General features: G+C 30.7%; 1 protein-coding gene across 1 annotated transcript; it reads left to right on the top strand.

The window, feature by feature from the left end:
* Positions 1 to 1,264: 1,264 nt before the first annotated feature.
* Positions 1,265 to 7,993, top strand: LOC143921071 (uncharacterized). Its single transcript, XM_077444197.1, has 2 exons — positions 1,265 to 1,522; positions 6,636 to 7,993. Exons 1-2 carry the CDS (start codon positions 1,453 to 1,455, stop codon positions 7,010 to 7,012), a joined length of 447 nt encoding a protein of 148 aa, XP_077300323.1. The 5' UTR covers positions 1,265 to 1,452; the 3' UTR covers positions 7,013 to 7,993.
* Positions 7,994 to 14,067: the final 6,074 nt, after the last annotated feature.

Genomic DNA, 14,067 nt, shown 5'->3' with positions numbered 1-14,067 from the left:
TTATAGTTTATTATTTATTATTTTAATGTTTTTTTCTAATCATTTTACTTAATTTATCACTAATTTGCTTTAATTTGAATTTTATTATTATTATTAGTTTATTATTGTAACTATAATCAGGGTTATTATTATTAATATTATTATTTTTACCACTATCATTGGTACTATATTATTGGGTTCGGTGATTACTGGTCACAAATTACTCGTCACAAAGTCACTAAAATCTCTATAACGGAACATCTGGCAGCCGAAAAGTCCATCATACTAACGATAACTATCATAGTAACGAGAACTTGAGTGCCAAATATTGTGTATTCGCGATTTTCATGGCAAAAATTGTCTTTGTGACCACCCCAATGTGACGAATAGTCCAATTACCATATTATTGTTATCTCTTTTTTTTTTTAATATTAATTTTTTTTTTCTCATACCTATGTATATGCGAAAATTGTATAATGGTTTATCTTCTAAAAAATATATTTTGTTATCATTTATTAGCAATAAAACTGTAAATTTTCCAAACAAAATAAAATAAAAATATCAGCGTTCTTCTCAATTTGACCTATATACATACGGTAATTGGATTATTCGTCACGTTGCGATGGTCACAAAGACAATTTTTACCATGAAAATCGCGAATACACAATATTTGGCACTCAAGTTCTCATTAGTATGATGGACTTTTCGGCTGCCAGATGTTCCCTTATAGAGATTTTAGTGACTTTGTGACGAGTACTTTGTAACCAGTAATCACCGAACCATACATACATATGTATATACATAAATATGATAAAAATAAAAAGATTGCATTTTAGATATGCAGGCATTGAATATTATTGAAAAACTTTTAGTTAGTAATTCAGTTTTGATATACATATAACATACACATGTTCATAAAAACTGATTTTTTTATATGTAAGTACATAAAATAGAAAATATGATTTTAACGCAGTCCCTCGAATTTCAACGACTCTCACTCCATCTAAAAAGCCACAACTTTACAAAACTTAGCCTAAAATATATTTGAACAAAGGCGGCCGAACTCTAAAAGCAGCCCTGAATAGATTTGTAAACCCAAAAAAAAATATATATATTTCAATGATATACCGTTTAATAAATAAGTGCCAACATTTAAAAAATAAAGCCGCAATTTCGAAGAGGATGTAGACCTTTCCAGAGATGTGTAGAGTCACGTTTGGATGAGATGCGGATTCGAGAGATGGTCGTGAAAGGGGACGTTAGGGCTGCCCGCACGTCAGTATTCATTCGATATTTGTGTATTGACGGGTGGCGGTCGACGGCGACGGGCGCCTGTCGAGCCTCGACCTTTTTTGACGTTTGTTTGGCGACCGAAGAGAGGCGGTTGCACTCTTTGCCACTTTGTCAGCCATCGCTACTCCTTGCAAGCAGCCATCAGCCATCAGCCATCAGCCATCAGACGTCGGCCACCAGATGTCCGTCGGCCTCTGCAGCCGCTTCAATCGCCATCTCATTCTTCTTCTGCACGCCGCTCTCGCCACCGGTACGGTACTATTGACTCTCATCACATATACACATATATTACATATACTCTCTCTCTCTATCTTAGTACTCAGTACTCGTACTGAGTACTACTACTGACAATCAGCCCCAATTACTCCACTTCCGGACCACTCTTCAATTACGCTATCGCCCTTCCTACGTGTCACTCGAATGCTCCTACACACACACACACACATACGTGTTTAATCAAATATTATATCATTATATAAATAAACGACTCTAAATATAGCCCCCCTCCCCCCCCCTATCTCTCTATAGTGCACTCTAGATTCAATTTATTTCTTATTTACATTGTCACATATTTGAGATGTGATATTTTCAATTCCTAAAAGGCCTGTACTTTTTGGTGACAAACTTAAACAGTAGATATATGATCAGTTAGTTTATATTATCGCTAACCGACCTTGTGTCCATTGTCTATTTGTTAAAAAATACTTGTAGCAAAAAGTTTACTGTTCATTCTTATCTATATACATACATATTACATATGTAGTACAAAATTATTATCGAATTTTCTTTACAATCACTTACCATTTCATTTATTGCTTATAAATTAAATCAATAATACTCGTATCTAAACCTACATAAATTGAATTTAACCATTTTTTATTTATTTATGTATTTTATTGTACAAATTTTTAGGCATATATAATATACTTAGTTTATCAAAAAAATTGTGTCCATACATACAAAATCAGCTTACATACAACCTTCACTTCAATTGTGGTGAAAATTTGATCTAAATGTTGATTTATTTTGAAACGTATTTTTGTATATATTGGTTAATTATAATAATGTTGAGAATATATTAGTTTATAATATGTAAGTGTAATATGAATTTGTTGTTCTTTTTATTTTTTCATATATAGAATTTTGCTTTTAAACTACATACATATATACACCCAGTCTTTGTTTTATGGGATCTTTTTTAGTTGAATTTAAAATCATCTAAAAATTCATCTCTCGGAGACAAAATAAAAATTTTGTGATACATTTTGTATAAAAATCTCTCATTGATGTGAATATAGAATAACAATCATAATTTGCTAATAAGCCTTATATTTCTTTAGAAAATTCAAAAAGTCTTTGAATCATAGAATAAATATCCACATATTTTAGGAATTTTTTTAAAAAAAATCATTTAATTTATGGAAGGATCTCCTCTGTAAAACAATTATTAGTATTTATATAAAAAAAATCATAACGAGTAGTAATTTGTTGAAAAGAATCACATAATCTGAATATTGTGCCGCTAGTCTGATATCATTTGTATGATTCCGGCAATAATTAAGTTCATTTAACTCTCTAGAAACATATTGAATGATTAGTAAATATAATATTTATGTTGTTATTAGGCAGTTGAGATATTCTACTTATAATAATGAAATGGAAAGCAATAGTAGAATTTAAAACTTTTACACATCTTTACTAAAGAGAGGATGAATATATTCTGTCCTGAATTATCCATAATTAATTGGGATTCCACAGATATGAAAATATAGAATAATTGGTTGTAATATTGTATCGCTTTTATGTATGTGTATAAACAAATTCTTATCAAAAAATTAACGGAATTTTCATACAAACAAACGATTACCGCATATGTGCTATCGTCAAACTGATAATTTACATACATTGTGAATTGTTGTGGCAGAGTTGACCAAATCTAAATTGGCAAATACATAATTCAATTCGGCAAATACATAATTCATTTTCAGTCCAATTCACACCCGTACGTGTAGAGACCGATGATTCAACAAGTTTCCGTCACATGACTGAAGTGGTTTTGGAAATGTTGACTTATTTACTTCAATCATATTTAACTAAATTTATTCAAATACATCTAAATTTATTCAAATACTTCTAAATTTATTCAAATATATTCTCTTTTCAAATAATTCTTCTTTTCCAATATCTTTTCTATACTTTTGTTTTCTTTTAGTTATTATGTTACCTTTTTTTCTTCTTTCTTATTATTGTTATGAATGTTTTTGTTATTTATATAAGTCAAACCACCGTGAATCTATCGGCTTCCTTCCCCGTGAATTTAATTTTTTATTTTACTTTATTTTTTACTTATACCAGGAAGGCCTAACAGGTAACCCCAATGCTCCTTCTTGGCCAGAAACATTATATATTTCACACAAATATTATTAGTATTATACAAAGTACATAAATACATATCAATTAATATCCACAGAGACATCTATAGTCAAATTTGTAGCATTTTATACAGTTCAAAAAAATTCAAGATTGTTGAAAACTCGAGATTTTGTGAGAAAATGGGTAAGGTTGACAATTTGTTGGAACCGTTTCAATGAAAATCAGATAAATTGGTAAAATTTGATAGGAAACGATCGACCTAGAAATCCAAGGCCTGGCCAGCAGAAACCAGTGGGATGTGAACCCGTGACCACTCTGTTAAAAGCATTATATGCTAACCACTAGTCTATTCGTCGGTTATATATAAAAATAAATAAATAATAAGAATTCCAACTGATGCAATAAAAATAATTGAAGACAAAATACAAAAAAATTACTCATATGATCCACAGCGACGCGTTGGAGCTCTCGGTAATGTCACTGTGGCTAATATGTTAAATAAAATATGATACATTCCGATAAGTACCTGAATAGCATTTAAATTATTTAGGACTCAAAAGTCACAGTTTAGTCAACTGCGTATATGTATATGAAAGGATTTGATTTTGAGTTATATCTATAGCTGTTTGGTATTAATAATTCTATTTAATAATTTCTTAGTGAAGAACAGGGCGTGGTAATTCTTAATAAAAACCACTGGAATGGAAATGACCACTAAAAATAATAGTAATAACCTTATAGTCATTGTTGTGCACGTGATTCAATTCCAATGAATGTTTTATATTAACTCTCTGTCGTGATTGCTGCATGCGATTTTATATAAAATATACATATACATTTCAATATATTTTCACTTAATTAACGATATGTACAATTTTATGTGTGCTATTCATTTGAATGAAAGATTCAATTTAAGAAGTATGCTACACGAGAAAAAACCAGTCAATTTCTATATGTTAAGATTTGTTCTGAATATTATCGATAAATTCCTCGGGAAAAAAATTAAGCTTTAAATAATGCTCAATGCGATATTTTGGATAAAGAGCCATGGCTTAGTGTAATGGTAGAGCTATTGCATACCAGTAGACGGGTCGTAGGTTCAAGTCCTGGCCAAATACGCTGTTGGCGAGAATTTGTAGTTATTAAATCACAGATCAACCGTCTCCTGTTAGAATTTATCGATTTTTCTAGCTCAGTTGTTGTGACGGATCCAATAAATCAGTATCCTTCCCTTCAGTTTCCTGCAAATTCGAGGTATTAGCATCTTGGATTTGTTGAATCTTATAAATGCTACCATCTTAGTGTATTTCTCGCAAATTTTCTATGTATCAACAATTTATTGATTGTCAATATATGTCTCTTTTGTATTCTACGTACTGTTATGTTTAAAAAATTGTTAGTATTAGGGGGACCGAAAAATTTTCGACGAGCTCTTTCGCAGTCAGTTTGTGTCGAGACATGGTCCAGTAAACACTAAAGTTTTGTTATTATGTTGAATTTATTGTTGTAAATTTATTGTTTCTGTTTAAAAACAATAAATTTCCAGCTGAGGAAGGACGTCGAGACCAATAATACCCTTTAGTGTTTTAACCCTTTGAGTGTTGACGTCTTTTCTGTTGACAGACCACCACGCTGACAATTTCGCCAACATTTCCAACTAGAATTATTTAGAAATCCAATAGAAAGCAGGTATAAAAAGTGTAGCTAATCCAAACAAACCCTAGATAAATACCGCCGAGGATTTCGAGTTTTGTAAAGGTGTGTTTAGACTCTCTAATATATCTTGAAACAATATAAAATAAACAAAATAAGTCTATTAATGAATGTATTTTTCCAAAACTAGTTCCATCTTCTTCATTGTTGTTAAAATGTAATGCTCACAATCTAAATTCCAAGTCACAATCCAAAATACTCAGCGGTTAGTGATTTTCATTGGGAAATTCTATGGTTATTAAATCATAAATTCTGGTGTAAACCAGTCTTTATAAACATTGACACGGATTACACGACCCATGTTCAATGCATTTTCTTTTTCAATGCTACCTGGAAAGGGTTAGCGGGTAGTAAGTCACAATCCAAAATACTCAGCGGTTAGTGATTTTCATCGGGAAATTCTACTATGGTTATTAAATCATAAATTCTGGTGTAAACCAGTCTTTATAAACATTGACACGGATTACACGACCCATGTTCAATGCATTTTCTTTTTCAATGCTACCTGGAAAGGGTTAGCGGGTAGTATTCTTGTTTACTTTGTACATGCTCAAAATACAACGCCTACCGGCCTTTTTTCAGTTCCGTGGACTTGTTGGCCAGACGCCGATCGGCGTTGGTCAGCATTCAAATAGTTAATCTTCTTCTTGTTAATGCCTTGTCCGCATCCGGACGTTGGCGATCACCTCGCCGATTATTTTAAGATATCCGTATCGGTCTTCAGCGGCTCGGAACAGATCTTCGGCGCTCATATCGGTCCACATGCGAATGTTTCGAAGCCAAGATAACTTTTTCCTGCCAATCCATTTTTTTCCTTCTATTTTCCCCACGGTTATTAAACGGAGAAATTCGTATTTTGCACCCCGTATCATGTGTCCGAGATACTCCATCTTTCTCCGCTTGATGACAGAAATTAATTTTACTTATATTGCAAAAATAGCTCGATATTAAAATTGATTTTCTTTGTTGCTATTTTCGAACAAAGAGCTTTAAATAAAAGTTCTAATTATATTCAATTGCCGATTGTAATGAATTACACGTGTTATCTGATCAAAAAGGAAAACGATTGAACACTTGCCAAACAAAAGCATTGTGGTTCGTCATAATACGTTTTATTATTCAGACTTTGATACATACATGTCTATCATAAAAACGTTTTACGGCTGTTGATTTATTGTAAACATAAATGTCGTATGATGATTCAACTTACATAGTAGCAATATGTCTGTTGTAATACAATATAACGATGATTAAACGTTTGTTTTATATTTTTTCAGTTGCCATGGAGCTACCTAACTGTGACCCTATGGAAATAGGTGCTTGCAATAGTTCAAATCTACTGTGTAACGAGAATACAAGGAGATGTGAATGCCTCGGTCATCTGCACTTTAATAAACACAGTGAAGCGTTAGATGCTGCGTGTGTCGAAGAACTGCCTACAGATGTTCTGTCGACTCCGTCGGAGAGTAATCATGCAACGACAGTAATAGTTGTGTTATTTTTCATAGGTCTAATTGTCAGCGGTTTAGTTTTAGCAGTACGACGATATAATTTAATCCACTGGTTTAGACAAAAAATTATATCCAGAAGAGACAACAACGTGATGTACGAAGACGTCATGATAGGTCAAGACGACCCTCCTATCGCAGCTTAAATACGAATTTTTAAAAATATTTTTAATGTAGGTGTAAAGTATCGTATCAGCATGCTACAATCGTACTAGAGATCTCACCGACATGTCACTGTCATATAGTAATAATCCCTAATATGATATGATTTTCATCAGCGGGCCATAAAAGTGTATGTATGTAATCGTTTATATATTTTTATGTCAGTAATGTAAATAATAATTTTGTGAGCTAAAAATAATATACCTATACAATTAGGAACAATGAATATTATCAACTTGTCTTCAGTCAATCTATGAATTTTAATATTTGTTATTTGCTCACATTTCAACTGTGTATCTATTCAGTATATATTATTCAAATCAAAAATAAATAAAATGTGAATAAACATAGTTTTAGTTTAGTGATCTTTCGGGATATTCTTGTATGAATTTATATTATTTATTTTTTTATATCATATATTTTTTTTACAAATGTTGTGTATATATACTTTTTTTTTAATGATTAAATCTCTTTTCACAACTTTGACCTATTATGTATTTCATTTTTTAATCCACCCAAATATAAAGCAATTTCCATGTTTTAATTTGTGATGTTTATACATAATCATATTTAACAATGCTTCAAATTCTTGTCTGAATGTATGAAATAATAATGAAAACATTCCAAAAAGCTTACTCATAGTACAATGTAATTCATTTAATGTGTTACGATGTAATCAAAATATCCTGAAAGATCTTTGTACAAATGTCAATTAGCTCGAAAACCAATGATTCGTTATTCCTTACCTCGTTTCTTTATTGATATATACATATAAATATTAATTTTAAGTTATTATTGCACAATTTTATATGAGAAATTTGTATATTTAGTATTTATGAACTTGGCGATCGTTATAATAACTCCGATGAAAATTGACTGAAATGTATTTTATATTTAAATAATTGTGTATATATATACTATAATTACGATCATAAATTATTGAATAAAGTGATCTAAATTCTCCGAACATTTTACGAGTTTTATTTAAATTGAAATTGTATACGGTGACAAAATCGATGAATTTGTGTGGGCAGGCAAGAGTATCGTGTTCCAATGATTCTATTACGAAAATGGATATTCGTAATTTAATTTTTCTTTGATGTCTTTTTCTTATTTGGAAATTTGTTATTCATATATATCGTCAAGTAAAAAATTATAAATAGAAAATCAAACAACACTCACTTATGTAAGTATGCGGCAAAAAACTATATGTTTGTCTTGTACATAATTGATTTAATATTATCAATCAATAAAAATTCAAAAAATATATGTATATATATAAGTAATACAAAAATAAAAAAGACATCTTCAAGAATAAGTAAAAATCTTCACTTACAATCCAAATGGGATAACAGAATATTTACTATTTCAGATCTACTGAACATAGATATGGTAGTATTTTTAAAAAAAAGTTTTTAATAACAAGGCGAATAGAATTTGATCATTTTTGTTGGATTTCACTGAAAATCTCATAATTGACGAATCAAAATGAAATTGCATGCTTGCACACTATTTCTGTATTTGTATAGTTCTTTCATTAAATGCTTTTTCATAAAAAAAATAGTGTTGCAGCACATTCAGGAATATGTGCAATGATATTTTTAGCATCCAAGTATAGGTAAAAATAATCCCATTAGTTAGAAGTGATGAGAGAATTTATATATGTATGTAAATTTTTAAGGCAAAATGCGTTTTTCAATAGTAAGATATAATGGCATGAGACAGGAATATATTTCAATTGATTATTTTTGAGAATTTTCCAGACTTCCTTCAACCGATGTAAGATAAAAAATTATGATTTTATATTCTACTGCTGAGTATAATTTTAATCAGGGAGCCGGACCGCAACCGAAACGAAAACCGAACCTATATTTTTTTCGGTTTAGTAAAATTTATATATGCACTTTGGGAATATAGAATGAATGGATAAACATACAGGAATGTATATTAACAATATGTTTTTGAAACTTAGAAAAATATAATATCGATAACAAACAAATCTACTCTGTTACAACAGATAATGGACCTGATTCCTTCCATTGAAAACTGTTCTTTCCCTCATCTCTTCGGAATAAAATATGTGACACATACTTTAAAATTAGCAATCAAAGATTCTATTAACGATTCCGGTTTAAATACAATTATATATGAAGCTTGCGATTTGGTTAATCCCTCGTCTTATAATTAAATTTAACGAAAATGATACTAAAAGATTTGAATTACTAAATGGAATAGTACATTCGATATGTTAAACTCTTTATTGTTATGTAAAGAATTTTGTTCAAAAATAGTTGAAAACAAAATGGAGTACTATTTCCTAGAACATATGTAAATGGATCGAAATGAATGTCATCACTGAGACATTACGGCCATTTAAAGAATCTATGATGAAATTGCAAAGCGAGCAAATGACGTTGAGTGATTTGAATTCAATTACAATTGAAACTACAAAACTTAAAAAATAGATATACCCAGTACAAAAAATAGATACCTCTAGAATAAAAAACTACTAGATTATTTCTAAACTGTTGTCGCACTTTTGTTCCTAAAAGCAGAATCCGCCCTCTATTCCGCAATGCACCAGCGGCAAGCTGCACATGCTAGGAAATATTATCATTTGATATTTTAATTATGTACCTACATACATATATGATCACAATAAGTTATAGCGAAAAGCCGTATAAAGAGTGGTAGGTATACACAGTGTGGGTGTATTTACATTAACTTCCTAATATTCAAATACAAGATAACCGAAAACGAAACTGAAGCGATATATATTTTTTTTACCGAATTGGAATGAAGAAAACAATGGTTCGGGTCCCTGATTTTAATTTTATCAATGAATAGTTTGTGCCTGCCATCTATGGACCTTCATTGTTGCTATAAAAGTCGCGCGAACTTTAAGCACATGTTGCAATATACATACATATAATTCTTTTTTTAGAATTATGGATTGTTATTTAAATATGTTTTTTAGTTTTTTTTTATATTTATTTTTTGGTGATCAACATCAAACATTGGTAAATATTATAATAATAGTGTGATAATTTCCGGATGAATCCAATTTTCACCTTTTCTTTATTACAACATATAATAGAACATAGATTATCCCGATTGTTAAAAACAAACACTGATTTTACGATTTTGCTGCTTTGCATGTGACAAATTGAAATTGTTTTCAAAGGATCACGCTCGTGATGACATAACAGAAAACAGAGCACGAGTCATAAATGCATAACATAAAAAAATGGAGAAATGAGTCAGTTGTCTTCAAAATTCAATTCTCAAGGACGCCTGTTTCTTGAAAATTTGATCGCGATTTTATTTTATTGTTTAAAATTAAAGACTTTTTAAACTAACTTTAAGCAAAAATCCATAATTGAATTTCTTAATAAAGAATAATTTAATATTGATCTTCATCTAATCTAATGTATAATTTCGAAAGAGACTTTATGTATGTAAGTTTTGGTTCGTAGAATCCATGACGTTATCGAAAAAAAAATAACAATATCGATTTCGATTTCGATTCCTTTTTCCGATACGGATCTCGATTCCTTTTTCAGTTTCGGATACGGATTCCTTTTTCAGTTCCGAATCCGGTTCCCTGTTTCAGTTCAGATCTGGATTACGATTTCGATTCCTTTTTCCGATACGGATCTCGATTCCTTTTTCAGTTCCGGATCCGGATTCCTGTTTCAGTTGCAATTCCGATTTCAATTCCGATTCCCGATTCCAATTTCAGTACCGATTTCCTTATCTACATATACATACATATATAGGTATATTAAAAAAAACCATTCGTTTCTAATTGGCTGTTGTTAAATATAATTTTTTTTCGATTCAAAAAATTTAATAAAATACAAATTAATGTTTAAGCGGTTTATATTTACAAATACCGAGCGAAGTCGGGTAAAACCACTAGTGTTGTTACTTATTATACATACATACAGTGGCGGACTGGGACTGAAATCAGTGCATGCCAGGAGTCAAAGGGGGCCCCCACCCAGGGTTAAAAAAATTTGTCCCCCCCCCCCCATATAACAAAATTTTCTTCTTTCCATCACGCTAAAAATCAAGGGCAAAAAAAAAATAAAATTTTCAAAAATGGGAATAAACAAATTTAGGTACAAGAAAAATGGCAAAAGCAAAATAGATCCATAAATTACATTGTATATTTCGTTTAATCTTTGTCATATAATGCATCATAAAAGAATGCGGCATAAAAGCGGCTTTTACTTTCGGTACTAAATTCGGTAGAAAACAATCAGGGACGTCATTTCAGCTTTTTCTTGGGGGGGGGGGCAGGCAAAGATTGGTCAAATTGAATTTTTTTTCAAAAAATCTTTTTTATATCGGAATAAAAATGGAAAATATAAAATATGAAAAAATTAAGCTTATTTTTGGAAAAATAATTATAAAAAAATATAATGTAAAAAGCCAAAAAAGCGCCGCAGGCGAAAATTTTTTTCCAAAAATCTTCACATGGTTAACAAAAATCGACCATCAAAATGTATCACTATATCAAAAAATATACGAACATTCGGAAAAATAAACGATACACACCTGTTTTTGAGACAAAATAAAGTAAAGGGGACCTTTCTAACGATTCGCTCCATGGGATGAACAATTTCTAAGAATGTTACTAATGGCATACCACTTAAAAACCAAAATATACTTGCTTCAAAATAATAAAATCTTTTTTTTTCAAAGCACATAGCAGCGATTATTTTATTAGTTACCCAAAAGTAACATATGTACATAAGAAATAAACGCAGCATTCATAGATCCATAGTATCTCATTAATTATTAAATCCATAATATTTTCTAAATTCACACTATTCCTTAATTTAGGGGGGCGAGTGCCCCCCCCAAATTACGTCCCTGAAAACAAAAAATGCATAATATTTTCAATTAATGTTAATCGAAAATCAGGATTTTGGGGAGGGGGCCCCTATCCTATGTTTCTATATACATGGATTTGTCTAGATTAGGAATAGATTTAATATTCGGAAACTGTTTAAAATTGTGTATTTAAATCTTACTATATCGTCGAAGTATAATCAAATGTTATTTTGAGAGTATGTATGAAGTAAATTTAAATCGCTGGTTGATGATGAATCGTCCTATCAAAATTGTTTTAAGCAATTCAGTTTATATTATTCAGGGAAATTTGTTTATTCCCATTTTTATTTCAGTAGGTAGTTGTTACATAGGTATTGGTATATGCATAATATTGAGGTTGGAAATGGGCCCGGTAAAAGGGCCCACGCAAATGTTGAAACTTACATTTCGAGCCTAATAAAAAAAGTTAACCGATCCTTGGGCTGTTAAAGCAGGCATTAGTTGTTTGTGTATATCGTAAGAAATTTGTTTTGTTGAAATACCCAAACTATTACACACGTGAAATAGTTAAATTAAAAAGTTATTTAATTTTACTGAGGGCCCATATTTTCTAACGGATAGTGGGGCCCACATGCCATCGGGCATGTACGCTTGTATGGCCAGTCCGCCACTGCATACATATGTGTATGTACATATATAAATGTGGACAAATAAAAATTATTCATACTGAATGTACTCGTCTTTCCACGTCAATTGTGATTTTTCATTACCCGGGCTACCTTCATCCCTAATTAGTCCGGATAATCGAGGTTCTACTGTAGTATTAAATTAATACGAGAAAGATCGAGAATACTATTTTGAATTAAAAATTATTAAAATCATTACCGATTGTCATATTCTAGTAAAAAGGTTCATAAAGTACGACCTGGACCAAAACATTAGAGGTACCAAAAAACCGCCCAAAAGAAAAAGCCGGATGGCCGGTTTTAACCGGTTTCAGAAAATGAAGATTTTTTGTTAGTTTTAAATTTTTATATCGAAAAATAATTGTAAATATATTTACATATTATATTATGCAAAAAAAATAATTGCTTTTAAATTAAATTGAGTAAAAATATAAACATTATGAACTTTCACAAGATCATTATTATATATTATTATCACAAATATTACAAACCACAGCCGTAATATTACAATAAGACAGCCGTAAAATAGTAGATCCTGAATACGCACAAATAATTAAATAATTTAAATAAGCTACTATCGAGAATATATTAAAAAAAAATGTCTTACCTCGTTGCAAAAATGTTATTGTGGAATTTGTGTTCGAAAACGTAATTAAATATGAAATATTTCTATTTTACAAAGTTATTTTACACATCTGTCACATTCTGTTAAAACAACAACAAATTCTTACTTACGATAACATTTTCTATACTTTTATACCTGAAAACGCAAAAACTACAAATTATAGAAAACCCAATTTGCCGAAACTTTGAAAGGCCTTGTGTAGGTTATAAATATTAATATTTTATTGGTTTATGACCTGGTCTTCGTCCATAACTAAATCTCAATGCCACCGCTAAGTATATACCTTTTTTTGTTGTTCAAAGAAATGTACGCCTATTCAAGAAGAAAGTTTGGATATACAAATTTATTTTGATCTTTCATAGAAATTTGAAATTCATATTGTTAGTTTTGAGGAAAAAAACATTAATTAAAGAAAAAAGCCGGTTTTCGGTTTTTTGAAAAATGGTCAAAAAGCCAGCTTTTCGGTTTCGGTTTAAACCGGCTTGGAAGCCCTAGGACCAAATAAAACCCCTGGGGATTTTCTGACGTATCTACATATAATATCCGAAATGTAATATGAAACCAAAGCCAGTCAAAATTTCAAAATATCCATACCAGCAATTTTATATTTCTATTATACATATACATTTTTTTATTTTATTTTTAAGGAAAACCAAATATAATATACATGCTCATGTATATTATTGTCATTGTAAATACTGTTAATTTCACTAAATCCAAAAATTTTGAAATGAATGTCCGTGGAACCCAACTTTTGAATAAGGGGACAGAGGGGGAGTACAGTGAGGGGCCGATGTGAATTGACTGCAAGGGCTGTGCATGCTAAAACCGTTAGCGACAATAGAAATCTCGTCTCGAGATTTCTCGAGAATTGTCCAGAAATTTA

Source organism: Arctopsyche grandis, chromosome 13, assembly GCF_051622035.1.
Source record: "Arctopsyche grandis isolate Sample6627 chromosome 13, ASM5162203v2, whole genome shotgun sequence".
Lineage (NCBI taxonomy): Eukaryota > Metazoa > Arthropoda > Insecta > Trichoptera > Hydropsychidae > Arctopsyche > Arctopsyche grandis.
Note: the sequence above shows the minus strand (reverse complement) of the source record. Positions and strands in the feature narration are given on the sequence as shown.